At 42.4% G+C, this 26455-nt stretch overlaps 1 protein-coding gene across 6 annotated transcripts in view; it reads left to right on the top strand.

The window, feature by feature from the left end:
• The window catches only part of TTC39B (tetratricopeptide repeat domain 39B), a 76196-nt gene extending 73208 nt beyond the window's left edge, over positions 1–2988 (top strand). For all 6 annotated transcript variants that reach the window (XM_075411575.1, XM_075411576.1, XM_075411579.1 and 3 more), the window contains 2 exons: positions 794–910; positions 1888–2988. In XM_075411575.1, the coding sequence (XP_075267690.1) occupies positions 794–910; positions 1888–1984 (214 nt within the window). In that variant the 3' untranslated portion in view covers positions 1985–2988. The remainder of the gene's footprint in view (positions 1–793; positions 911–1887) is intronic.
• The last annotated feature ends 23467 nt before the right edge of the window (positions 2989–26455 follow it).

Raw genomic sequence — 26455 nt, 5'->3', positions numbered from 1 at the left:
TTTTTTTTTTTTTAAGAGCCAAACTCTGCTCAGTGGAGCCTAGTGACAGAACAAGAAGTAATGGGCACAAACTGAAAAGCGGGAAATACTGTTTAAGCATAAGGAGATTTTTCTTTCTTGGTTTTTAATTGTCGAGTTGGTCAAACACTGGCACAGGTTGCCCTGAGAGAATGTGGAGTATCCATCCTTAGAGATATTTGAAAGCTAGGAGGACACAGTCCTGGACTGGTTGCTGCTGTTGACCTTGCTCTGAGCAAGGCATTGGACTAGATCATCTCCAGACGTGCCTTTCAGCCACAGTGATTCTGAGAATTTCTTGTATTGAGGAAAAGTTGGATTTTTTTACTTCTCTGCTTATTTGTTCAGACAAGCTATGGTAAGGGGATCTCAATTCTATGTGTGGGAAAGAAGTATTTGTATTATACTGCCTAACCTAATGAACGTTGTTTTTATCTCCAGTCATCTTTTTTGGATGGTTGGGTTTTTTTGAACTGTAGGTCACTCAGTAGGGTCCCAGTCTTGGAACTGTGTTCGTAGTAGCTTGGGTAACATGCCACAATACAAACAGGAAGTAGGAATGAATAAATTTTTGCTTCTAGAAGGTCGTGGTGGCAGTATTTTATGTCCACTCTCACAGGTAGAATTAATGTGCACAGAATTAACCAGTAGAAAGGTTTCAGAATGTTTTCTCTGGCCACATATGTTTACAAGTGGTGATTGCATTTAAAAGTTAACTGGTCACTCAAGGAAAGGTTGTAATTAACCACTTCTGTTTTTTTTTCTGGTTTTCTAGTGAGAAGCAAATAAAATACGATAATTATTTGGTGCCGTTCACCATGTATGAGTTGGGTCTCCTGTACAAACAACAGGATGAGACAGAAAAAGCAGTAAGATACATAGAAACTGCAAAGTAAGTGGAATTTTCTTATTTGTATCAGCATGTAGATTAACTGAGTAACTTTAGCAATTAAGGCATGTGTTTTTTTTCTTCCTACCAGCCCCTTTGCAAAAGACAAGTAATTATAAATCTGTGTTCTTGGCTTGGAAAAGTTGTCCAATGTAGTTGAGTTTTTACAGTTCCAAGAAACTCTGTTCTTCAGACACAGAGGAGCAGACAATGTCAAACAAGACAGAGTATGAGGGGAACATAGCTCCTTTTCGTTCAGGCTTCAGAGATGCTGAGGCTCCACTGCATGCGTGGGATGGATGGAGCTGGAGAGTCCAGAGGAAGGATCTGTACCGCCTCTGTCCGGGGGGCTTTCATCTGTGGCACTAAAGGCATTAGTGGGTGCAGATTAAAAGCCAGTACACTTCTGAACACCTCCCTCTTTCCTTTCACATTCTGTTACGGAAGAGCTGTAGAGAACTAAATTTACTGTAGAACGGCGTGTTCGCTTCATCTGTAGATCGTAGTATGAGGTAGAATTGTATACCAATCATGCAATAGTGTGGTAAATGTTAGAAACAGTCTCCTAAAACCTTTTTTAGAAACATAGTAGTATTTTTGTCTTTTGATTACATAATGTTATTTCCCTGTCTTACTGCTCTGAGTTGTGTTTTGAAGCTGAACATACGCTTTCAGCTGACAGCCTTTCTTTTCTGTAGTCCTCTAGCTTGTCTTTTCACAGCAAATTTCAGTAATTGAAAGGATCAAAATAAGTGAAAAAGATGCTAAGACACGGATATTCAGTTTATCAGGACATTTAATTGTTAGTACTGGTCCTAAGTCTCTGCTCAGCTTTAAACATCTCATAACTCATCTGTGTATCAGCCTCTGGTGGCTGTTGAAGGAGTGAAGGCTGTTAACTTTCATACTTCAGTGCATGTAAGAAGTAGGAACAATCCAGGCTGAAAATGTTTTTCTTACAGTAACTTTATTGTTTGCAGAAACAACTACAAGGAATACTCTATGGAGTCCAGGTTGCACTTCAGAATTCATGCAGCACTTGACAGCTTGAAGGTGTCTCCTGCGTCAACACCTTGAATGAGGAGGGATGCTTTTCATGCATACAATGCATACAATAGTCTACACAATCTTTTTGCAATCTTTGTTTAATCACAGAAAAGAAACAACCTAATGATTGTTTTCTGTCATCTCTGATTTGATGTATGTCATTCCTTTAGACTGTTCTTTTTCTGTATAGTGCATATACTATATCTACTTGATACTTTACAAAAGACCTTATATTTTGTTTGATAAAAATAATTAAATATTTGACTTGAATGGGGGATATTTTAAAAAAAGTTGACGGTGCAATAACGTTTAATGCAAACACTTTATTTTTTTATATGAAAACAGATGCTGGTTATGCAGTGGAACTGGTGATAATTTGTGCATTTTGTGAAAGTTTGATTTTCTGCAGTACTCTTGAGACCTTTTTGCCTCTGGAACAAAAACGCAGTGTCTGCAGATAAACTTTACCCGTGTTTGGCATACCATATTCTGTAACTTGTGTTCCAAAGGGAAAAAAAAGTCATCATCTTTGACTTAATTTCATTTTGGGAACAAAATAAACCTGTCTAAAGTGCAATATTTTTACACTGTCAGATAGAGTTAAGCAGGGCTACAGGTGTAGTGTCTTTGCAGATCTGTTTCACTCGAAATAAGTGTTTACAGGGTATGTTTTTCAGTCATAGAAAAGCAGGGCTACTAGGGACATAAAGAGACCATGTATTCTGTATTGTTCACAGAATCACAGAATAGTAGGGGTTGGAAGGGACCTCTGTGGGTCATCTAGTCCAACCCCCCTGCCGAAGCAGGGTCACCTACAGCAGGCTGCACAGGATCTTGTCCAGGCGGGTCTTGAATATCTCCTGAGAAGGAGACTCCGTAACCTCCCTGGGCAGCCTGTTCCAGTGCTCCATCACCCTCAGAGGGAAGAAGTTCTTCCTCATGTTCAGACGGAACTTCCTGTGTCTCAGTTTGTGCCCATTGCCCCTTGTCCTGTCACTGGGCACCACTGAAAAGAGCTTGGCCCCATCCTCCTGACACCCACCCTTCAGATATTTGTAGGCATTTATAAGGTCCCCTCGCAGCCTTCTCTTCTTCAGGCTGAACAAGCCCAGTTCCCTCAACCTCTCCTCGTAGGGGAGATGCTCCAGTCCCCTCACCATCCTCGTAGCCCTCCACTGGACTCTTTCCAGTAGCTGTTCATCTTTCTTGAACTGGGGAGCCCAGAACTGGACACAGTACTCCAGATGAGGCCTCACCAGGGCAGTGTAGAGGGGAAGGAGAACCTCCCTTGTCCTGCTGGCCACACTCTTCTTGATGCACCCCAGGATCCCATTGGCTTTCTTGGCAGCCAGGGCACACTGCTGGCTCATGGTTAACCTGTCGTCCACCAGGACACCCAGGTCCCTCTCCGCAGAGCTGCTCTCCAGCCTGTACTGGTGCATGAGGTTGTTCCTCCCCAGGTGCAGGACCCTGCACTTGCCCTTGTTGAACCTCATCAGGTTCCTCTCTGCCCAGCTTTCCAGCCTATCCAGGTCACGCTGAATGGCAGCACAGCCTTCCGGTGTGTCTACCACACCTCCCAGTTTGGTGTCGTCAGCAAACTTGCTGAGGGTACATTCTAACTCTTCATCCAGGTCGTTGATGAAGAAGTTAAACAAGACTGGGCCCAGTACTGACCCCTGAGGGACACCACTTGTCACCAGCCTCCAACTAGACTCGGCGCTGCTGATGACAACCCTCTGAGTTCTGCCATTCAGCCAGTTCTCTATCCACTTCACCGACCACTCATCCAGCCCACACTTCCTCAGCTTCCCTAGGAGGATATCATGGGAGACTGTGTCGAAAGCCTTGCTGAAGTCAAGGTAGACAACATCCACAGCTCTCCCTTCGTCTACCCAGCCAGTCATGTCATCGTAGAAAGCTATCAGATTGGTCAGGCATGATTTCCCCTTGGTGAATCCATGCTGACTACTCCTGATAACCTTCTTTTCTTCCACTTGCTTCATGATGGCCTCCAGGATAAGCTGCTCCATCACCTTACCCGGGATGGAGGTGAGGCTGACCGGCCTGTAGTTCCCTGAGTCCTCCTTCTTGCCCTTTTTGAAGATTGGAGTGACATTGGCCTTTCTCCAGTCCTCGGGCACCTCTCCTGTCCTCCAGGACCTCTCAAAGATGATGGAGAGTGGCTCAGCAATGACATCCGCCAGCTCCCTCAGCACTCGTGGGTGCATTCCATCGGGGCCCATGGATTTGTGGACATCCAGATCACTTAAGCGATCCCTCACACAGTCCTCCTCGACCAAGGGAAAGTCGTCCTCTTTGTAGGCTTCTTCTCTTACCTCCGGGGCCTGGGATTCCTGAGGGCCAGTCTTAGCACTGAAGACTGAAGCAAAGAAGGCATTCAGTAGCTCTGCCTTCTCCGCATCCTCCATCACCAGGACACCCGCCTCATTCAGCAGCGGCCCCACATTGTCCCTAGCCTTCCTTTTGCTGCTGATGTAGTTGAAGAAGGCCTTCTTGTTGTTTTTGACATCCCTTGCGAGCTTCAATTCCAGGTGGGCTTTGGCCTTCCTCGTCGCATCCCTGCATGCTCTCACTACGTTGCTGTACTCTTCCCAAGTGGCCTGCCCCTCTTTCCACATTCCATGGACCTTTCTCTTCTGCCTGATCTCCACTAGAAGCTCCTTGTTTAACCATGCAGGTCTCCTGCCTCCTTTGCTAAATTTCTTTCTCAAGGGGATGCATTGCTCCTGTGCATGGAGGAAGTGTTGTTTAAAGAGCGACCAGCACTCATGGACCCCCCTGCCTTCGAGAGCCCTGGCCCACGGGATTCCTCCCAGTAGCTCCTTGAAGAGGGCAAAGTCAGCCCTCCTGAGGTCCAGGGTTTTGATCCTGCTTATCGCCCTGCTTCCTCCACGCAGGATCCTGAACTCGACCATTTCATGGTCACTGCAGCCGAGTCTACCTCCAACCTTCACATCCTCCACCAGTCCCTCCTTGTTTGTTAACACGAGGTCCAGCAGCGCGCCTTTCCTTGTTGGTTCCTCCACCACTTGCATCAGAAAGTTATCATCGATGCTCTGTAGGAACCTCCTGGATTGCACCTGCCTAGCTGTATGGTCTTCCCAGCTGATGTCAGGGTGGTTGGAGTCCCCCATGAGAACCAGGGCCTGTGACTGTGAGGCTGCTTGCAGCTGCCTGTAGAAGGCCTCATGAACTTCCTCCTCCTGGTCAGGTGGCGTGTAGTATACACCCACCGTAATGTCACCCGTGTGAGCCTGTCCCTTAATTCTAACCCACAAGCTTTCAACTCGTTCCTCATTTGCCCCCGGGCCAAGCTCAATGCATTCCAGTTGCTCCCTCACATATAGAGCAACTCCATCACCTCTCCTTGTTGGTCTGTCTTTCCTAAAGAGTCTGTAGCCATCTATGACAGCATGCCAGTCATGCGAGTTGTCCCACCACGTTTCTGTGATGGCGACCAAGTCGTAGCCGTCCTGCTGTAGAATGGCTTCCAGCTCCTCCTGTTTATTGCCCATGCTACGTGCGTTGCTATAGACACACTTGAGCTGGGCTGTCAATCTCACCCCTGACCCTGGCACACCAAGCCTATGCTCATCCCTAGTGAGCTGGGCGACGTCCCCTTCCCACTTCGAACCTAGTTTAAAGCCCTCTCAATGAGCCCCGCCAGCTCGTGGCCAAGAATCCTTTTTCCCCTTTGAGATAGCTGAGTTCCACCTGTCGCCAGCAGGCCCGGTGCTGTGTACACCTCCGCATGATCAAAGAAGCCAAAATTTGACCGATGGCACCAGTCCCTGAGCCACCTGTTAACCAGGTGAGTTTTCCTGCCCCTTTCAGTGCTGTTCCCTGCCACTGATGGGATGGAGGAAAACACCACCTGCGCCCCTGATCCCTCAACCAGTCGCCCCAGTGCCCTGAAGTCCCTTTTGATGGCCTTGGGACTTCTTTCTGCTACCTCGTCCCCGCCAACCTGCATTACCAAGAGGGGGTAGTAATCAGAAGGCCGCACCAGACCAGGGCGTTTCTTCGCAACATCCCTAACCCGGGCCCCAGGGAGGCAGCAGACTTCCCTGTGGGATGGGTCCAGTCGGCAGATCGGGCCCTCTGTTCCCCTCAGAAAGGAATCACCTATGACAATGACCCTCCTTTTTTTCTTAGTTGAGGCAGTTATAATATGTGGGGCTGTCTGACTCGTTCTAGGCAACCCCCTGGATGGAGCCTCACCTTCACCCACATCCTCTGTGGCCGGTCCCTCACATTCCAGAGCCCCATACCTGTTGCTTAAGGGCAACTGGACAGGTGAGAGAGGCCGGGAGGGGATTCGCTTGCCACCCCGAGCAAGGACCCGTTTCCATTCCCCCCCATCTCTTAGGCCCCCTCTTTCTGCTCGGTGGCAAGAGGGTTGGGGGTTCTCTGCTTTCTGTGGAGCCGCCTCCTGCTGCCTCTGCCTCAGGGAGGGCAGGGTGCGGCTCCACCAGTCGATCTCCCTCTCACACTCCCAGATGCTCCTCAACCTCTCCACTTCCTCTTTCAGCTCTGCCACCAGGCTGAGCAGGTCATTCACCTGCTCGCACCGAACACAGCCGTTGTCTCTGCTGTCCGCCGGTACGAGCGCCAGGCTCAGGCACTCCCTGCAGCCAGAGACCTGGACACCTGCGTTCTTGCGTGGGGCCTCCGTCTGGGTCCCCGCACTCCTTCGAGCAACAGCCCTAAAGCCCTGCTTTGTTGCCCTAAAGCAGAATAAACAGTCTTACATCATTCCTGGCAGGTACTTGTTTAACCTGTTGTTTTATAAACAAGCTTTCACTGAGATAGATTTTGTAACTTAACACAGGATGTCTTTTCCAGTTGGAAAATACTGGGAAATTTTTCCTGATGTCTACTCCAAAAAATTCTTTGCGCAACTGAAGCTGGTTGCTTCCCATTTTCCCTGTCATGGATTTGGAGAAAAGGTTGTTAATTTCTTTTTTTCTTTTTTTTTTTTTTTTTTAAGCAGTCTTTTAATATTTGAAGACTGACCCCCTTGTTGGTATTTTCTGTTCTTGGATTCTCACCAAAATTAGTAAAAATTTGCAGAATTTATTTTCTTAATAACAGGAATAATTCATATTAATGCAAGTTGATTATGCATCAAAAAGTGAATCCACTTTTGAACTTGGATTTAAGAAAGTGTGCATATGCTAATAATAACTTTATACCAAAAATGTGTGGTAAAATTGAGATACATTTATAAGTGCATGTAGTGTTCTTTTCAAGTTAATATGTGAAGAGCATTATCAAATTGTTTCCCAAATCATTATCTATTTAGATTCTGCCACCTGTCTATTCTTAAAAATAAGAACATACTTGACTTTTATGTAAGTATATACCTAATAACTGTTCTTTCACTAATTATTGCAAAACTTGTCCATTTCCATATTTTATTAATGCCAGTATATTTATTTCTGCATAGTAAATTCATAGTAACTATGTGCCTGTATGTGATTTCGCTGCCCCTAACTCCCACCCAAGAAAAAAGAAAACAAATAAGTGGAAATTATGTCTTCAGTAAATGAATAACTGAAGAGGTTCTAATTAAACAGTCATTATAGTGTAAATTCTATAGTTATTCTTCTCAGGTGACTGAGAGTACAGCTTTCTTCTGTGACTTTATAAATGAGTCATTTAATTCCATATAAATCTGTGGTAGAGTGGCATACTTACAGATGAACTAAGAGTTCAAAGATATTACCTAGATAAACATAATGGGTCTTTCAAAGTGGAAACTGAATCCAAAGTCTGTTGTCTTCACTGGTTTGGATTTGTGCCTACTGTAAATGCGTAACTAAATTATTGAGTAAAATTATATACATCTAGGTTTGAAGCGTAGATACCTGAGACACTGAATCATTGATAAATTGCAGCATGCTTATTTTAAAATATGTTCCATTGGCTGTAGCCAAAGTAAAGAAGATACTTGTCTCTTTATCAACAGAGATTAGCATATAGTACCAACTTGTATAATTACTTGCCCATTTACACATAGCTGATTATAAGCTGTAGGCGGTAAGAATAAAATTCTGTATGTTATATTTTCAGACAATGCTTTTAATACCTCATTGGGTATTTACATGTTCAGTTTAGGATTATTTTGGTTTACTCTGATTATTGGATTGTAGCAATCAAATGAGACCACTTCACTTTCTCATGAAAGGTGGTGAAAACAATTGCCAGTAAAACTTTCATAATTTGTTTCAAATAGTAATTCACTCTACAGATGAGTTACAGCTGGGACTGCAGAGTCTCCGGATGGAGCATGAAGTAGTCTCTGATCTCTTGTTTTGGTGGGGAGTGTCTGACACTTAGTATTTTACGTGTGATTTGGGCTAGAAATCTAAATTAACAGAAAGTAAACAATGACCTTCCTTAGAAGCTGATTTTCTGAAAGATCAGTACAAAATGTCATGTAGCAGTGTACTTTTTTCTCGGATAATAGTACTGACTGCAGAGAGAATAGAAGAACTTTGTTTTCTTCAGCCTTCCAAAGTCAAAATTAACACCCTGTGTGTGTTACACTTTGTCTCTTGGGCAAAGAACAGGCATATCAACACAAATCTGCAATACCCTCTCCAGTGTCTTGACGCCCTGAGGTCTCCAGCGTAGGTACTGTCTACAGCTTGTCTCCTTTTCTGTGCTGCTGTTCCAAACTTGTTTGTTAGAAAGCCCAATTGATCCAGATTCTTAGCTTTATTCTGTATTTTTTCCCAACTTGTTAACAGTGGAAACAGAAGTGTGAGAGTGCTACTATGTAAGGTTGGTCCTAATAGAGTTGCAGAGATGCTTCGTCTTCCAAATGCTGCAGAAGAAACAGGTGTCTCACTGACACAATGCATCATTGATGCAGTATTATTTAGTCTATTATGTCTAAGTTAGAGAAGTGATTTGTGGCTAAGGGTTCAGATGAGAAGTCCATGGCTTTTTTTTTTTTTCTTTTACCTGCTGTGTACTGTACTGGGCCTTAAATACAACTCTTGATTTAGTCTTACTGCTCTTCATAATCTTCACCTCAGTTGCTTGTGTGCTGTGGGAATTTTCAGTAATGTGCTGAAACTTTGAAACTGAGCGAAGCTGAGCGTTTACCTATGATGCTATAACCTTTGTTTGTAATAGTAGGAATTATAATACATACGAGAGCAAATCTAAGTCCATAGTTTAAGCAAGCAAGGCTACACTTACATAACTGTGTAATGACAAAAAGGTCATTCTGGTCTTTCTGATAATAGGTGTATATTTTTTAAGACGAGGAATAATAAAGTAGCCTGGTTATAAGACAAAGCTTCTCTTTGATTAAGAATTGTCAACTTAGAAAATACTACAGAAAACCTCTTGTCTGTGCATATCATTCAAATGTTTAGTCTGTTGGTGAAAGATTGTTGTATTATGTTTAAGTCCTAGCTCACCACTTTTTAGCAAAAATTGAAAGAGCATTTATGTTAAAAGAAAGCTGATTAAAATTTGTTTTCTATCTGTTCTAATACACATGGGTAGCTGCTGTGTTTAGCACCTTATAGCCAGAAAAATGTACAATAATCAGATCCTGTTATGTGTCTAAAACACCTTGCCAACTAATGTATAAAAGAAGTAATTTCTTATAGCAAATCCAGCTTAGACTTTGTAATTATTTTATTACTAATCTTAATGTTTAATGACCTTTTGTTTCTATATATTCTTATACTGCATAGTTTAACGAAGAATGTTTATATTTGCACTGGTGGTGCAGTTTACTTCTAAACTACTGAGGTTTGCACATGTTACTTGAGTAAAACCAAGGTCAGAATAATGGAGGATGAGGGATCATGAAGTATGTTGTGGTTTTAGGAGCATGTGGAAATGTTCATTGTGATGCATTGGAATGGATTTTCACTTCAGAGGAATAAATCACATTTTATGCTTATGCTACTGAGGGCTGAATTTGGCACTATATTCGAGTTTTGCATGAAGAACCTTCAGCTGAGACTTATCAAAACAGTATCAACAAAAAAGGCCTGATCTTGAGTTTTAACACCCTATCATAGAATCACAGGTTGGAAAAGACCTCTAAGATCATCAAGACCAACCATCCCCCCAGCACCACCATGCCTGCTAAACCATGTCCTGAAGTGCCACATTTACACGTTTTTTAAACATGTCCTTGGGCAGCCTATTCAAAGGCCTGACCACTCTTTCAGTAAAGAGATTTTTCCTAATACCTAATCTAAACCTCCACTGACTCGACTTGAGGCTATTGCCTCTTGTCCTATTGCTAGTTTGTTGGCAGAAGAGACCAACACCTGCCTCACTACAACCTCCTTTCAGGTAGTTGTAGAGAGCAATAAGGTCCCTCAGTCTCCACTTCTCTAAACAACCGCAGCTCCCTCACTCACTCCTCGTAAGCCTTGTTCTCTAGAGCCCTCACCAGCCTCGTTGCCCTTCTCTGGACACACTCCAGCACCTCAATGTCCTTCTTGTAGTGAGGGGCCCAAAACTGAACACAGTACTCAAGGTGCAGCCTCACCAGTGCCGAGTACAGGGGCACGATCACCTTCCTACTCCTGCTGGCCACGCTATTCCTGATACAAGCCAGGATGCCTTTGGCCTTCTTGGCCACCTGGGCACACTGCTGGCTCATGTTCAGCTGACTGTCGACCAACACCCCAGGTCCTTTTCTGCGGGGCAGCTTTCCAGCCACTCCTCCCCAAGCCTGTAGTGTTGCATGGGGTTGTTGTGACCCATGTGCAGGACCTGGCACCTGCCCTTGTTGAAACTCATTCAGGTGGCCTTGGCGCATCAGTCCAGCCTGTCCAGTTCCCTCTGCAGAGCCTTCCTACCCTCCAGCAGATTGACAGTCCCGCCCAGCTTGGTGTCACCCGCAAACTTGGTGAGGGAGCACTCCATCCCCTCCTCCAGATCATTGATAAAGATGTTAAAAAAGACCAGACCCAACACTGAGCCCTGCGGAACACCACTCATGACCGCCCACCAGCTGGATTTAACTCCATTCACCACCACTCTCTGCGCTCGGCCATCCAGCCAGCTCTTTATCCAGTAGAGAGTACACCCATCCAGACCATGAGCAGCTAGTTTCTCCGGGACTATGGTGTGCGAAACAGTGTCGAAGGACTTATTAAAGTCTAGGTAGACAACACCCACAGCCTTTCCCTCATCCTCTAGGTGGGTCACCTGGTCATAGAAGGAGATCAGGTTGGTCAAGCAGGACCTGCCTTTCATGAACCCATGCTGGCTGGGCCTGATTCCATGGTTGTCCTTCACACGCCCGGTGAGCGCACTCAGGATGAACTGCTCCATAATCTTGCCCAGCACTGAGGTCAGGCTGACAGGCCTGTAGTTCCCAGGATCCTCCTTCTGGCCCTTGTAGATGGGTGTCACACTGGCGATTCTCCAGTGACCTGGGACGTCCCCTGTTAGCCAGGACAGCTGATAGATGATGGAGAGTGGCTTGGCCAGCTCCTCTGTTGATTCTCTCAGCACTCTTGTGTGGATCCCATCTGGCCCCATGGACTTGTAAGTGTCTGGGTGGCATAGCAGGTCATTAACTGCTTCCTCCCAGATTATGGGAGGTTCTCCTTCCGCTCTCTTTCCCTATCTTCCAGCACTGGGGGCTGACCACCCTGGGGATAACCAGTCTTGGGCATCTAGCTCTTTTATACAACCTGTCTAGGGTGAGGGGTTGTACAAAGCTGTCAAGGTCTAGGAGACAGTAACAGGTCTTTTGAAATGTAGATAGCAAATACAAAATAAACTACTTTAGTCTTAATTTCTCACCAGAGATCAAATAATACAGGAGTGATTAACAATTAATTAATTCTGTTATCAGTTATGTCATTAAATTCAGTGAGAACTAGACATAATGTAGTGCTAGGATTCTTTTAAAATCCAAACATTAAAAAAGGGAGAAAATTATCTTTTTACATGTGTGCAATGTGATTTTACACATTATTTTTTAATGTGGCATGGTTAAATGTTTCCATAGTTCCATGTAATATTACTTTCCCAGCAAATAGGTCAACTTAATTACCATGGTTTGAATAATAAGAATGGTGATTGTGGTTGTCATAAGAACAGAGAGAACAGATAATTTAGCTCACAGAAAGGCAAAAGAATGGAGATGCTCAACACATTGTTGCTGTCTGCAGGACGCTAGTTTGCTGTCAGGTATTAGACATACCATAGTCCAGAACAAAACCTTCATAGCTAAGTTAAGACTGCTTGCAGAGTACTGAATAAGGGAAGTACATTGAATAGGAGAAAAGAAGACATACTGAAGAAAGATATAAGCACAAAAATAGGACATCTGCATTCATGCAAGCATTTGGCAGAAGTTATGTTACATTTATAAGTCTAAGCTAAAGTCATCTGATAGCTCAACACTTGGGCTTCCTGTATTCCAGCCAGGGGAAGGATATCAGTAGTGCTGGGCCTTGAGCTCAGTGTGGTTGTTCGGGGTTTCTTGCAGTAGTTTTTGTGTGGGGTTTTTTTTGTTTGGTTGTTCTTAAGTCTGGACTTGTCATTTACTCATTTTTTTAATAACTCTTGTAGGACAGCTTCATAAAGAATCTTAAACATTGTGGCTCTGAACTTTGTAGACAAGCAGCCTGAGGAAAAAATCAGAGCCTATGGTTAGCATAGCAAATTAAATGTGTAATGAATGCAAAATTAAATATTGTCCTTTTTGTAGAAGTGTAAGCATGCAGTTCCAGCCTATGGGGAAGCACATGTCAGCTAGTAATCACATCTAGGAATGCCCTCCTAGATTTAGTCACTGATTTAAAGGGAGAACTCCTTCAAATGCATTAGCAGTAGCTGGTGTCTGGTGTCTGTGCTATGCTTTTGTACCATAAAAACTGTAGTTAAGCCGTCCAAGCTGAGTGGACCAGATTCAATCTGAAGCCACAGGATAAAGAATACTCTGTGTTGATGACATGCCATTGTGTGGGAAGACTGTTAGGATTTTACAGAAATCCCACTTCCAAGGTTAATATGCTCGTATACTTGAGCGTGTAAATGTGGATCTCAAAGCTTAATTTTCTTACTGTAAAATTGGTGTAAGACTATATTGAACTAACTTTTTTGAGATGCTTAAATGACCTCCTCTTACTTCAGTATCTAAAGTCAGGGTGGAGGGATATGTAAAATTAGGTTAATGCTACTTATATAGCTTATGTTAGGCTTAACTTGTTTCAGAACATTAGGAGATCTTCAGAATTAAAACCTGATGTAGAAAAGAGGGCAGTATGAATTTAAGTATAGTTTTATTATTTTTAATACAATTTTACTCAAGGAGATAGAGCTGATGTCCAGGCAAAACACAATGTCTAGATATGCTGATGTACACGTATAAAACTTCCATCCAAAACGTCCAACCCACCTTGATTAGATTGTTTATCTGTCTTCTTTTAAAAGAGGTTCTATATTGCATGCATTGATGAACCTTCTTAAGCAATATTCTACAAAGGAATGTAGCTGTAGTTTAAAATTTTATATGGTTTAGAATGTGCATGCTCAAGCTTTACTTTGACAAGATGCTTGCCTTAAATCTACAGTCACGTTAATACAATGGCTTCAAATCAATGTACATTAGTTTTTACAAAGCAACATTCAAAACTTCCCATCATTGTTCACAATGAGAAAATAATAGATGTTCTTTCACCTACTATTCATTGTTTCATACACTTCGATAGAAGAGGGATTGAAAAAAACTTTACACTTGCTTTGTGTATGATACAAATAAAATTCAAGATCAATTTATTTTCACAACCCAAATGGAAAGTGCACCTCTTGTTTTTTACATCAGTTTTGCTGGACTGTCCATATTCTTTGAAGGCAATTTATTTTATTCTAGTCAATAATATAAATAATACAGTAATCATTGTGTCTATTGCGTAATGAATGTTTGAAGTGGTAGCTGCTTTATATCAGCTTCTTGTGAGCTGAAAGAGAAGGAAGAGGGCTGAAAGTGGAATGTGTTGTGGGGAGTTATAGGTCTCTGTAGAAGATGAACAGTTAAACAGGATGCTACTTAAAATGCAGTATACTTGACACCAGTGATGACCCATGTTTTAGCATCTAGTGAATATGAAACGACTTGCAGAATATGCTGTGGCTGTCTTTCTTCAAACCAAGTTTTTGATAGTTTAAACAGAAGAAAATAAACAAACCTTGCCTGAAAATTAGAATCTGCAACCAGAATACTATACACTTTTGAGTAGTAACAGTTCTGCTAATTGAACAAGTCACCGTCTTTTAAGGAAATCTGAAGAAGAGCAAAGAAGTTAGCTTCACCTTGTGGTTAAATGTTATAAGTGAAAAGAAATGAAAAGTTCCTGCATTGATATCGGTGGAATTTCTGGAATCATGCAGCCACTGAGTAAGTTAGTGGACCTTATGTTATGAATGTTCCATTTTCTTTCTTTTCAGTTAACCTATATTAGAACTGCTGTTTTTTTAATTTATTATGTGTCCTGCTCCTACTTAAATAGTGTGTTACAATGGAAAGACCAATTGGTTTGAGGTCCACCGCAAAAATGAATTTAAATTTTACATTGACAGGACAAAAATAGAAAGTTAACTCCCGCTTTCCAATACAAGTAAGTTTTGCTTAACTTCAGGAATCTTACCTATGCATCTAAATGGGATTAGGTCCACCAGTTTGAATGCCATCCAGTGTGCTGTCTGGAATTTGTGTCCAGGTGGACTTTGAGGACTGTTACATGCCCAGTGAAATAGTGAGAAGTTTGTCAGCAGCTGTTTTCCTTTCGAGAGTGTCTGAAGCTAAAAACCAGAGCTGTCATTTTGCTTTAATTTTTCTTCCTTGAATTTTTCACTACTTGCCTAGGACAGCTGGTTTGGAATCTTATCCTTACCTGTCTGTCTGACTGTCCAAAATTGATGGCAGAACCCTCCAATACGATTCTGCCATCTGTCATTAGTGTCTGTGCTCTGTGCTTCCCTGGAATAGCGCAGAGCCGAGGCACCTGCTCGTCTTTGGTAGCTGTAGCTGTTGCCCCCGTTCAGATGCGAAAGAAGATAGCCATTAGGAAAGGGTCAAGGGGGAAAATGCAGGAGAAATTTGGGTGTGAGTGATAAGAATGGGGTAGAAGTAGCAATGTATTGGATAGAGACTTCCACAGCACCTGAACCACTGATGTCACATGAAGACTGTGGGACCAAACAGAAGAACGTGAAAGGATAAAGCAAATGTGATTGTGATAGGAAGGTGTCAAGTAAGAAAAAGCACAGAGCAGAGTAATCACTTGCTGGCTAAAAGGAGGCAATATGATCCAGAGGTAATGCAGAACAGAACAGTTTTTTGTGCTTAAGAAAAAAGCTGATGAGAATACACGTCCCACCAGGCCAAATGAGGGAGAAGGAGCGATGCTCCTGAGGGGGCTATGGACAGTGAATTCAGCTCATACAGGGAATATAGTGAAAGAAACAACAGAAAAATTGCTGAACAAAGTTGATACAAAGTAGTTATTTTGAAGTCCTTGAATCCTTCTAACTCCTGAAATCTAGACAGTTGCTGGTTTCATGTACTTGGGGTTACCTGATGGCAATTGCAGAGAAAGGGGGTTTGAGTTGCCATTTAAAGGCTTTCCCTGTCATTAGTACAGCCCGGACAGGGTTCTGTGCCTCTGTAAAAACCTTGCAGAACTATGACTAATGGTCCTTTCTTAAGATGACAGGTGACTAAAAAACATACTAACTTGCGGAGAAAACATGGAAGTTTTGTAATGCTAGATGATTTCATTATTTTGGTTTTTTTTTGAAGTTAAACTGAGAAAGTTTGCTTTTATCTTTATGAATTGCTGACTGACTGGGCAAGACTTTAAAATTCATTATGTTTATTCTGGGTTAGAACTAAACAGTTACCTACAGACAGATGTGAAGTGGGATTTGTATATCCATCTGAACTTTGGGCATCTATTGTGAGTTTCTTCAGAGGACCTCCAGAAAGAAAAGTTTAGGGCAGGTGTCTCAGATGAGGATCAATACTGATCAGACTTAATGGCTAAATTAGATTAAATTGACTAATATGAAAAGAGTTGGTCTTAAATTGTTATTTGTGTTGTTTTCAGTGTAAACTTGGGGAGGGAGGGGGGCACCTGTCCACCCCCTTTTAAGGCGCTTCAGCTGTGCTAACTTTAACTGTAATAAGAATCGACTATAAATGAGTTGCTGGCAGCTACAGATGTTCTTAACAGTCCGAAAAGCTGCTCAGCCAATCCTAGTTATGTTATGGACACCAGCTGCAGCCAAGGCCAGTGCACAGTTTTCCTAGAACAAGCAGCTTTCCCGAGAGCACTGTTCCTAAAACAAGGTTGATGTAAACTTCATAGCAACTGTCTGTTCTCCACTATAGCACAGTTTAATACTTGCACTCATTTTGAGGGGATTAAATAATTTTAAAAAAAACACTTAGTGAATTAATAGCAATAACAATCTAAGTAGATGATACAGATAGAGCCAATCATCCTAGTAGAAGAAGCTAGAAATGAGCTGATTAGAGAGTACAGCTGTTCTCAGAATGCTAATAAAATAGTATTTTCCAAATTTTTGAACAGCTGTTTTAGTTAGTGTTCTGTCAATGGTCATACAAGCTCTTGCTGTTGAATTTCGTGTGGAATCTGTAATGTCTGTGGACTTCTACGCTTAATTTTGGGGCTGTTCTCCTGTGGGTTGCAGGTTTTTTTTGACATAGAAGCTCATACGACTACAGCAATTGTATTTTTCACTACATAATAAATTGTTTCTGTCAAAAAATGTGTGCTATCTATTTGGAGGTGATTATCTGGCCCGTTGAGGGGGATGGTTTACCAATACAATCCAGCCAAAAGACTCTGTCCATTTTACAGGCTGAGAAGGAGTTTTGATGCCTTTTTTTTCCCTGACTTGGGTAGGTCATCAACATTTCGGGAGACGAGGATGCCTTCCCTAAAACACTGAGAAAAAGCTCAAACTCCTTTTACAATGATGTTTATATTTCACCAGCTGGCTTCATGAGAGCTGCTTATCCTAACATACTTACTGTGAACTGGATGACTTTCAAACTAGGTTCTTTGATTTTAGACCACCAGTGAAACATTGCCAGGGGACAGGGGAGGAATAACATCTCTAAGCATTTCTGACAATAAAATAATATAAATAATGTCATAAAGTTTCTATTACGTATCGAACTGCTACATAAAGCTAATTGAATTCTTCAACCTTCAAATACCTTACGCTGCTGTACCAAGACAGCACCTGGCAGGGACGAGTATGGGGGACCTGCCTGGTTCCTGTAGATGGGGCGTAAGGAGAGGAAGGGGAAAGCAAACTACAAATTTTTCTTTCTACTTTTACTGATAAAGCTGTTTGACCAGCATGTGTGTATTGGGGGCTGGGGGTCTTCCTTTCCAGTTGTGTCTGTTCATTAAGCAATTTGTTCCTTGGGGGTGGTAATACAGTTATGATGGGTGGAAAGGCATCATCTGTGTTACCTATTTTAGATGTATATTAAAAAAAAACAACAAACAAAAAACGAAGAAACAAACTCAAACCAGAACAAAACCCCCCCAGTGTAACTTTGCACCAGGGATCCTAGAATGAGTAAGGATATTACACAATTTCGGAAAGAAGTGGGAAAACTCTGTTCTTCATTGCTATTCAATTAATGAAAGCTCATATATCTTTAGTCACTTTGTGGTATGGAAGAACTTAACTGAATTTCAGCTTCCAAAATGCATTTTCCAAACCAGTAAATAATTAGCCACATAGCAAATTACATATTTCTTTCAAGGAAGAGAGGCTCTTATATCAATTAAATGAATCAGTTTAGGTAGCAACCATCACTATAAAAATGGGATGTAGTAGTGCAGTGGCCATGTGAAAGTCTTATAGTGCAAGATCTCTTCAAACAAAACTGTAAAGAAAACACTGGTAAGGAGCAGAGCAAAGAATGCTAGTGGAAGTAATTGCCACTTGATAGGCAACATGAAAAATCACATTCTCATTAAAATTTTTTTCTGTGCAATTCTTTGAGTTGTTTGGAGCATAAGCCCTGCTGCCCCCAAGAAGTATTTTAAAATGCAATTCATTTGTAAAAAAGCATCCCTGAGGAGATACCTCTGGAGAGAGCCATAGTATTGACTAGTAATCCTAGCAGGAGGAAATCTGGATGTGTCACAGTAACATACTGCCTTGTGAATTTGAAGGTTTTAATGAAGAACATGTTGTATGTAAATTCATCTTATCCTATTCGAAGTTTTAGTTGTAGCTTGTGGTAGTTTTGTAAGAAGTCTAGTTCTTTCCTCAAACTTCTTGAATTACAAGATGGTTTTTGTAGCATGGATCTGACAGCTCCGCCAATAGGTGAAAATTTTTAGCAATTATTAATCCATTAGACTTTCATGAACTATCAGTTTACATGCAGAGTTTTTAACTCTCAGACTTCTCAACTTTCAGTCACAAGATCTAGATAAGTTCAGTACATTAACAGAAGATTATTTCCGGGGAGACACAGTAGGACCTTCAAGCAAAATCTTAAGTCTGAAATTGGATTTCATTTGGAATAGAAAAGCACTGTTTTGACCAATTTAAAGTGTGCAGTTAAATCACAACACTGAAGTAACAGATGGGAGGGCAAACTTTAGGCCGGCATGTGTTGTTGTGACACCATCGAAGGACCTGATGATTTCTACTAAAAGACTGGGGGTGGTTGGACTATGCTATTTCTAGCTCAGTACTCATTCTGCCAGAGAGAGTCTGCTGTGTCGTCTCTGTGCTGAACCAGAAGCCGTGCTGAGAGGTGGGCAGAAGGCCTGATCTACCACCTGAAGAGGGAGGGGTGTTCATCCAGGAACCGAGCATGTTTCCAGCATCTGATCCTCTCATCCTGTTCCCCCAGCACATGCCCATTCTGCAGCTGATAGCTTGCCTACTGGCCTAAGGTCATCATAAATGTGCAGTTAAGGCATCTTGTGTGAATGGAGTACTTACATATGTGTTTTAGCTAGGGACAGGTCAGGTGACACATCTTTCTACGTTTAGATGTAGAAGCATGTTCAATGAGTTTTCACAGATACAAAGAAGAAAAAAAAAAGATGATGTTCTGATACACTTTTAAGTGAGAAGTTATTAGGATTAGTATTAGCTTTTGTTAATCCCATTTATTGCGGCAATACAGCCAGGCAAGGTAAAAGTTGTAATGTGCAAGGACTCAGCTGGTGTGTCCAGGTAGCTTACAGTAGGCATATGTAGGAGTTTCCTGGACATAAATCCATTGTGTTGTTAATTATTATAACTAAAAACATTGTTTCTCAGAAAATAAGTTTCCTAGATATATGTAGCTGTAGGCTCTATCTGCCAGCTATTTCAGGGTGGACACTCAAGTAACATTTAAACTGTCCTGTTCTATCTAAAAGTTGGCAGCTGCAACCCAGATTGCATGGAAGCAGACCGGGGCAGTAGCCCCACTGGATCTCACAAGAAAGACTTTGCATTGTAACTCCCAATTTAAATGCCGAATAATCCCCAGTTATCCACCAAGTGCGTCCATACAGATTCCAGTGTTCTAGCTATGTCCCGACTACCGGATGGTACTAATTGGCCAGCTACTACTGTAGCACTGTACAAGACTAATGTGGTTTGCGTTACTGAAGAGGCTTTGGAAGTAACTTGTAACATCTTGTGAAGAAAACAGGAGTTTCCAGTGCTGCAGCGGCAGCGCCTGGAGTCTCACACCATGCTGCTGTGCCATTTAGTAGTGTTTCTTGGGGCAGTTTTTTCTTCCCCACGCTAGCACCATGCTGATGTTTTTGAGGGACCTCGTGTTGGCTACCACCACGTACCTCAGGCACTAGAAAACTATATGCCATCAGCAAAAACTTGTTTAGATCCGTTTAGCTCAAACAGTATTATTTTTAGAAACAGAACCGAAATTGAAACCAGCCCCAACACCTCTCAAATCTTTTTGAGAACTGGGCTCCCAGGGGAGCTGACAGCTGATGGTATCAGAGGCAGTTTCATCTAGTAGAAGCTGAAATTTTTAGGGCATAAAAAGATAGTAGTAGTGGAAGAAGTATAAGTATTTTCTCAACAAAATCTCCACTTCACGTAGTGTTTCTGTGAGCTGTGAAGGGGATGTGAACATTTCTGTTACAGTGCCTGATTTAAGCTGTGTTCTCAGAAGAACTTGACGAGGCCTCGTGGGACAATTCCAGTTAAGAAATATGAAGCCACAGCCACCCCGAAACACCAGTTTCTGGATGTTGGAGAATAAGCAGGAAAACGTTTTATGCCACAAAATCAGCAGACAGTCAAACAGAAACTGATTATCTGAGCTCATTTGTTTATACTTTTGGCTTTTTGAAAGGTTTATTCCATCTCTTTTCTTAGCAAGTGGTTGATTTGTCAAAAGATAGGCTTCTGAAGAAAGCCAGATAGAAGGGCATTGAACTCCTTATTTTGTCTGAAAGAAAACGGATCATTCTTTTGTAGCATGAGATGTTTTTGTTGCTGATGTTGTGGAAATTCAGCCAGTTCAAGCGATATGACTTCCTTTCAGTTCATGTTGTTAGCAGCTTGCACACTCTACATTTTATTAAATTTCAGAGTCATTAGAGAGTGTTCAGTGAGGAGAACACCGTTACAGAACCTAGAGGCTGGATGCCTGAGAACAGGTTGTGCCCTGTTCTGGTGACAAAAGGTGACACGCGCTTGGCTTACTCAAGGCTGCTTGTCTCACCACAGCGGTTCAAAGCAGCAGGATGACCTGCTAGGAGTACGACCAGTGTATCAGTGAATTTGAAAAATTAAAAGAAAGGTAACACAAAATGCAGCTGTAACTAAGAAGTGCTCGAGTTAGGAAAAAAAATACTATTCCTTCTGCTAATGCATTTCTCCTTCCACCCTCCCTTCCTTCTTTCTTTCTTTCCATCCTTCCTGCCTTCTATCCTTTCTGCATTCCTTCTTTCTTTTTTCTTCCCTTCTTTCTTCAGTAATGCTCCTGTGGATATTCATAAGATTTTGATTTAAGAACATTTATTGAAATACATTTTTGAGTGGACTTCAACTTCAATCTGTAACAGACTTGCTTAGGGAAGTGTTTGTCCTTTAAGCAGCTATGATACTCTGCATATGATTTTAGGCCTGTAATGATGCCTAGCATTGCTATAGGAAGAATTTCTTGTTAATGACCTCACTGGTCCAGTCTTGTGCTGAAAGAGCCTTACAGTGCAGCTTTTCACATTACCTCAGATTTGGCTTTTTGTTTCTTAACTGAGGTTGTCAGCACTACTAGCCTGTGTTTATTTTCTGTTTTGTTTAAGATGGCGCCTTTTTGTCAGCCAATATTAGCATTCCAGTGAGTTTAACTTTTTTCTCTTTATTTCACTTTTTTTTTGTTTTCACACCTCCTTTGTACTTTAACATTTGTATTTTCACTATTTTACATCATGTGATTTGTTTAAGAGCAGATATGAAAACAGCTGTTTGCTAACAATCACAATACTGTGTCTGAGCCTTTTAAGGGCGAATTCCAGTCTCAGATATATGCATTTCAGTTCTTTCAAAACCAGTGAAATTGGCTCTCATAGACCAGGAAAGAGCTTAGTTCTAAACAAAGTACCATAAAACACCCAGCAGTGGGGAGGAGTGTTCGCTGCTTCTTTTTTAGTTACAAAATGAAGATACCTGAGTGAAGGCTGACCCTGAACATGTGCCACTTAAAATAATTTCTTTTGAGGCTTGGAGGCAGGAGTTTGAGCATTATGCAATTCAATCCCAGCAGAAAGCACAGGGAACAGAAGTATCTGGCAGGAAGAAAATAGTTACAGAGCAAAGTTGTATTTCCTCAGTCTTACTCTGTAGGCACCTTGTCCAACCTCTGCAGTGGACAAGAGGTGCTTTATCATTAGTAGACTTTGCCCTCCTGTTTGGACTGGTGCTTTCTGTCCCACTCCATCCACAGGAGAGAAAATGAGTGTTGTAAAACTTTGAAAATCTGTTGTTTTCCTAGTGGAGCATTCCAGGTAGGGGCCCAAAATGAGAAAGGAATGTAAAAGAGGGGCTACTGAGAAAATAGCTGTGTGTGCTGTGACCACGCATGGCAGAACCCAGAGAGGCTACATCTCTTGACTGCCAGCGCCTTGCAGTGCTTGCTACTTTGCACGAGAGCCGAGAGAGTTAACAAAACTGTGTGACGTGGAACAAATAAAGAAGACCTGCAAGAAATATTAGATAATAAAGCATCAGGACCAGATGGGTGTGCAGGTGATTTTGTGGGACATTCTGAGACAAATTACTTCCAATTGTAAATGAAGTTTGTTAATGCACTTAAGAAACAAAATGCTTTCCCCAATTTAATTTAGACCACCAGGAGGAAAGCCAAAGAAGTGTGGAGCAAACACCTTACACTGACCACGTTCATTTAAAAAGTCATTGCTATTAGATTAGGAGCCAACATTATAAGATTTTCTCAGAACAAGCTTGCTAGAAGCCTTTGCTCTCTTAATCAAAGCATAAAGTGAGCATATCAGCTTTGCTGTAGCATTACAATTTGATTGACCAGGAGTACCTCTGCAGGGGATTCAGTTCACCTCCTGAAATAGGAAGCCACCCACTCAGCCTGTCAACTCTCTCAGCCTTTGTGTTGGAAGAGCAGAGGTTGCCTGTTTCCACCGCTGCTCTGGGGATTGGAGCACACTCGCCTTGCTGTGTCGGAGCTCCCCGGCACCTTGCACTCCTGGCCCACTAGGCTCCGCCCAGCCTCGATGAGTGCTGGCGCGGGGCTCTGAAAGTGTTCGCAGTGTTCGCAGCAGTCTGAAAGCCAGCACAGCAGTTCACAGCAGCGCATGCCAGCTCAGTTTGTGGTGAATAATGCCTTTGTGTGGAGCTAAAAGTACACTGTGTGCACAGTAATTCGGGCAGAGTAGCGTATGCCTTTTTACGTGCCTTGCAATAAGAATCGTGATTTATTGCTAAGAAGTATTTCTGGTTTTTATGTTGTGCCAGTCAAACGTGGGTTTTCTGTCTGTGTAAGATGCAACACATCTCCATATCTATCCATGTGGGTGACAGTCTGCAGAACCTTTTCTGTCAGAGGTGATGTTTTTGCATGACATTATCCAGTTATCAGAATTCGGGTCATTGTTCAGCATCTTTGTTATACATTTTTTTTCATGTACATCTCTGTATTAACATGTATTTTCATGGTATCAGTTGCTGTGGTGTATATATATATGTCCATGTAGATACATAGAATCATAGAATCATAGAATCATAGGTTGAAAAAGACCTCTAAGATCATCAAGTCCAACCATCCACCCAACACCACCACGCCTACTAAACCATATCCCGAACTGCCACACCTATACGTGTTTAAACACCTCCAGGCATGGTGGCTCCACCACCTCCCTGGGCAGCCTGTTCCAATGTCTGACCACTCTTTCAGTAAAGAAGTTTTTCCTAATATCTAATCTAAACCTCCCCTGATGCAACTTGAGGCCATTGCCTCTCATCCTGTCGCTAGTTACCTGGGAGAAGAGACCAGCACCCACCTCACTACAACCTCCTTTCAGGCAGTTGCAGAGAGCAGTAAGGGCCCCCCTCAGCCTCCTCTTCTCCAGACTAAACAGCCCCAGCTCCCTCAGCCACTCCTCGTAAGCCTTGTTCTCTAGACCCCTCACCAGCCTCGTTGCCCTTCTCTGGACATGCTCCAGCACCTCAATGTCCTTCTTGTAGCGAGGGGCCCAAAACTGAACACAGTACTCGAGGTGCAGCCTCGCCAGTGCTGAGTACAGGGGCACGATCACCTCCCTCCTCCTGCTGACCACACTATTCCTGATACAAGCCAGGATGCTGTTGGCCTTCTTGGCCACCTGGGCACACTGCTGGATCATGTTCAGCCGGCTGTCGACCAGCACCCCAAGATCCTTTTCTGCCAAGCAGCTTTCCAGCCACTCCTCCCCAAGCCTGCAGCATTGCACGGGGTTGTTGTGACCAAAGTGCAGGACCCAGCGTTTGGCCTTGTTGAACCTCATACAGTTGGCCTTGGCCCATCGATCCAGTTTGTCCAGATCCTTCTGCAGAGCCTTCCTACCCTCCAGCAGATCGACACTCCTGCCCACGGGGCTTGTCCGGGATATGTATGCATATACGTGTGTCTATGTATATGCCATTTAAACATCTATTTAAAATAAATGTATAATTATCCTACTCTGGCATAATTTCATAGAACAATGTCAACCTTATAATTAAGAACTTCTGGGTGCTTGGAGAACACTTTTTGTCCCCTGTTAGCAGTAGCTCTGTAGTTGCAGCACAGGCAGTAGCACAGAGAGGTTTATTGGAGGAGGGGAGTACAGCACTCCCCTCAGATGGCCACAGGGTCACTGCCGTGTGCTCGAGCAGAGGGACTCATCTGCTGCAGATGTAGGGCGGTTGCTTTTGGTGCAAGACGTCCCTAGTAGCTCTGATGGTCCTTAGGCTTTCCAAATCCAAATGGGAACCCACCTGGGAGAAGCCAGGGCTGATGGTTTCTGCACCAAAGGGTGGGAGATGAACTCCGCTGTGGAGCTTTTCTCTCTGCTGTGCCAGGCAGCAATCTCAGCTGCAGATGGGCAGTATTATTTTGATGAGGCTCTATTTATACCCTGATGACCAAATGCAAAGGAACACCAGGCTGGGCTGTAAGTCTTCTGAGGCTTTTACTTTCTGATTTTTTTTTCGTAGCTCCATTGAAGTTTTTAATAGCATTTTCAGTTTTATGTGTATTTTACCTAAGTAATTTGAAAAGAAAGCAATCTTCTCATGGTCAGTAGTGTCTCCAAGACCTGTGTAAGGACTCTATGCCTTGCTCTGAGGCTGTGTATATGCCATGCATTTCATGCAAAAGCATACTGAGAGATTTTCTAAACCATAACAGAAGTTACACTAGAATTAGACGAGAACACAGATATTTCTAAACTTTAACAGGTAGTATTTCTCATATGCCTCCTGTCTTAAACACAGACTCCTGATTTCTTAACAGTACTTCTTATAGGCCTTGGAGGTGAATAAAAATTAGCAATATAGTTTAGAAATGGCTACAATGTGACTTTTTATTACCTAGCAGTTTGTGACTTAGGACATTTCAACACCTGGGATCTCTCAGAAATTATATGTTCCCTGCAGAAGCTGGGAATCTTTTTTTTTCCCCAGTAATTTCTAGGTTTGTAAGACAAAATCTAGAACTTATTCAGGAGAAAACACTCTCTCTAAGGCTTTGTGTATGCAGGAGGAGGAGGAGAAGTATTTCTCTTGTTTAATCGATCCATTGTCAGCTATCTAGAGGTGTCCAGAAGGCTTTATGACCATAGTCCCCAAGAGCGAATATGGCCATATCACTTTAACAGCTTCAGTCTATTCTTTTTTTTCATTTTTTCCATTTTTTCCTGGCGTTGCTGTGCTGTGCTTTCCTCAGTAGGTGGCAAACTTCACAAGCTGTAGCTGGCTGGGGTTTTTTCTGCAGGCCTTTATACCTCAAATAAAATAGTGTGTGCTGTGAAAGCTTTGCTTGGACCTCATCCAAATAATATTTGCTTTCTTTCACTTGCAAAAAAGGAGCCATTATTACTCCTAATTCAATCATTTTCTTTTCTGGGCTGATCTGTGAAAAGGCTATATCTGCTACAATGGAGTATTTACTTTCTGTGCATAGTACTCTTTGAGATTGTTGAGTAAACAACAGGGAAAATGCCCCTTTTTAGCTATTTAAAAAAGAAACACCTCACATCATCTCTATCCATGAAACACAGGCCTGGTTTGTTGATTCCATAAAACATTCATTAGTTAAAACAAGAAAAAGTACTGCCATTTCTTTCTGTATAATAAATATCCTCTGGTGCTACTGTTCGTTTAGCATTTGGCATTCTTCATACTGTAGAAACAAGGGTGACCTTGAAGAAATTTAAGAGGTCCCTTTGGCGTATAACTGACTCCCATGTTTCAGTCACTGGAAAATTTAATTGCAAGTAGTGATACAGAATAAATGGCTGAGTGGTACAGAAAGCAGGATCCCAGCAAGGTTTGTTTTCGCTCATGGACGGGTGACATTTCTACCAGCCATTGGTGGGCCTTACAGAGGAACTGATGTCTCAAGAGACATGTGGAAGGAAAGAAAACGGATGTCTGACGCCCACAGGCATTAAGTGTTTAAAGCATAAAGGGCTCTGGCAGGTTGGCCTGACTCGGAATTTCTAGAAGTATTTGTTACCATGTTTACAGTATAAGACATTGTGCACTTAATTTGCATATTATTTTGTATAGATGCTTGTTCTGTAGTGTTTCTCACAGGAGGAAGAGAAAGTGAAGAAAACTGGAGAAACAAACATAAGGAGCAACAGGGAGATTTTAATATAAGATTTGAAAAGAGCTGGAGAACTTCAGCAGTTAGGAGGACAGTTCAGCTGAAGCTGTTGTTGCAGC

This window comes from Opisthocomus hoazin, chromosome Z, assembly GCF_030867145.1.
Source record: "Opisthocomus hoazin isolate bOpiHoa1 chromosome Z, bOpiHoa1.hap1, whole genome shotgun sequence".
Classification (NCBI taxonomy): Eukaryota; Metazoa; Chordata; class Aves; order Opisthocomiformes; family Opisthocomidae; genus Opisthocomus; species Opisthocomus hoazin.
The sequence above is the reverse complement of the archived record's forward strand: the minus strand, read 5'-3'. Positions and strand labels throughout refer to the sequence as shown.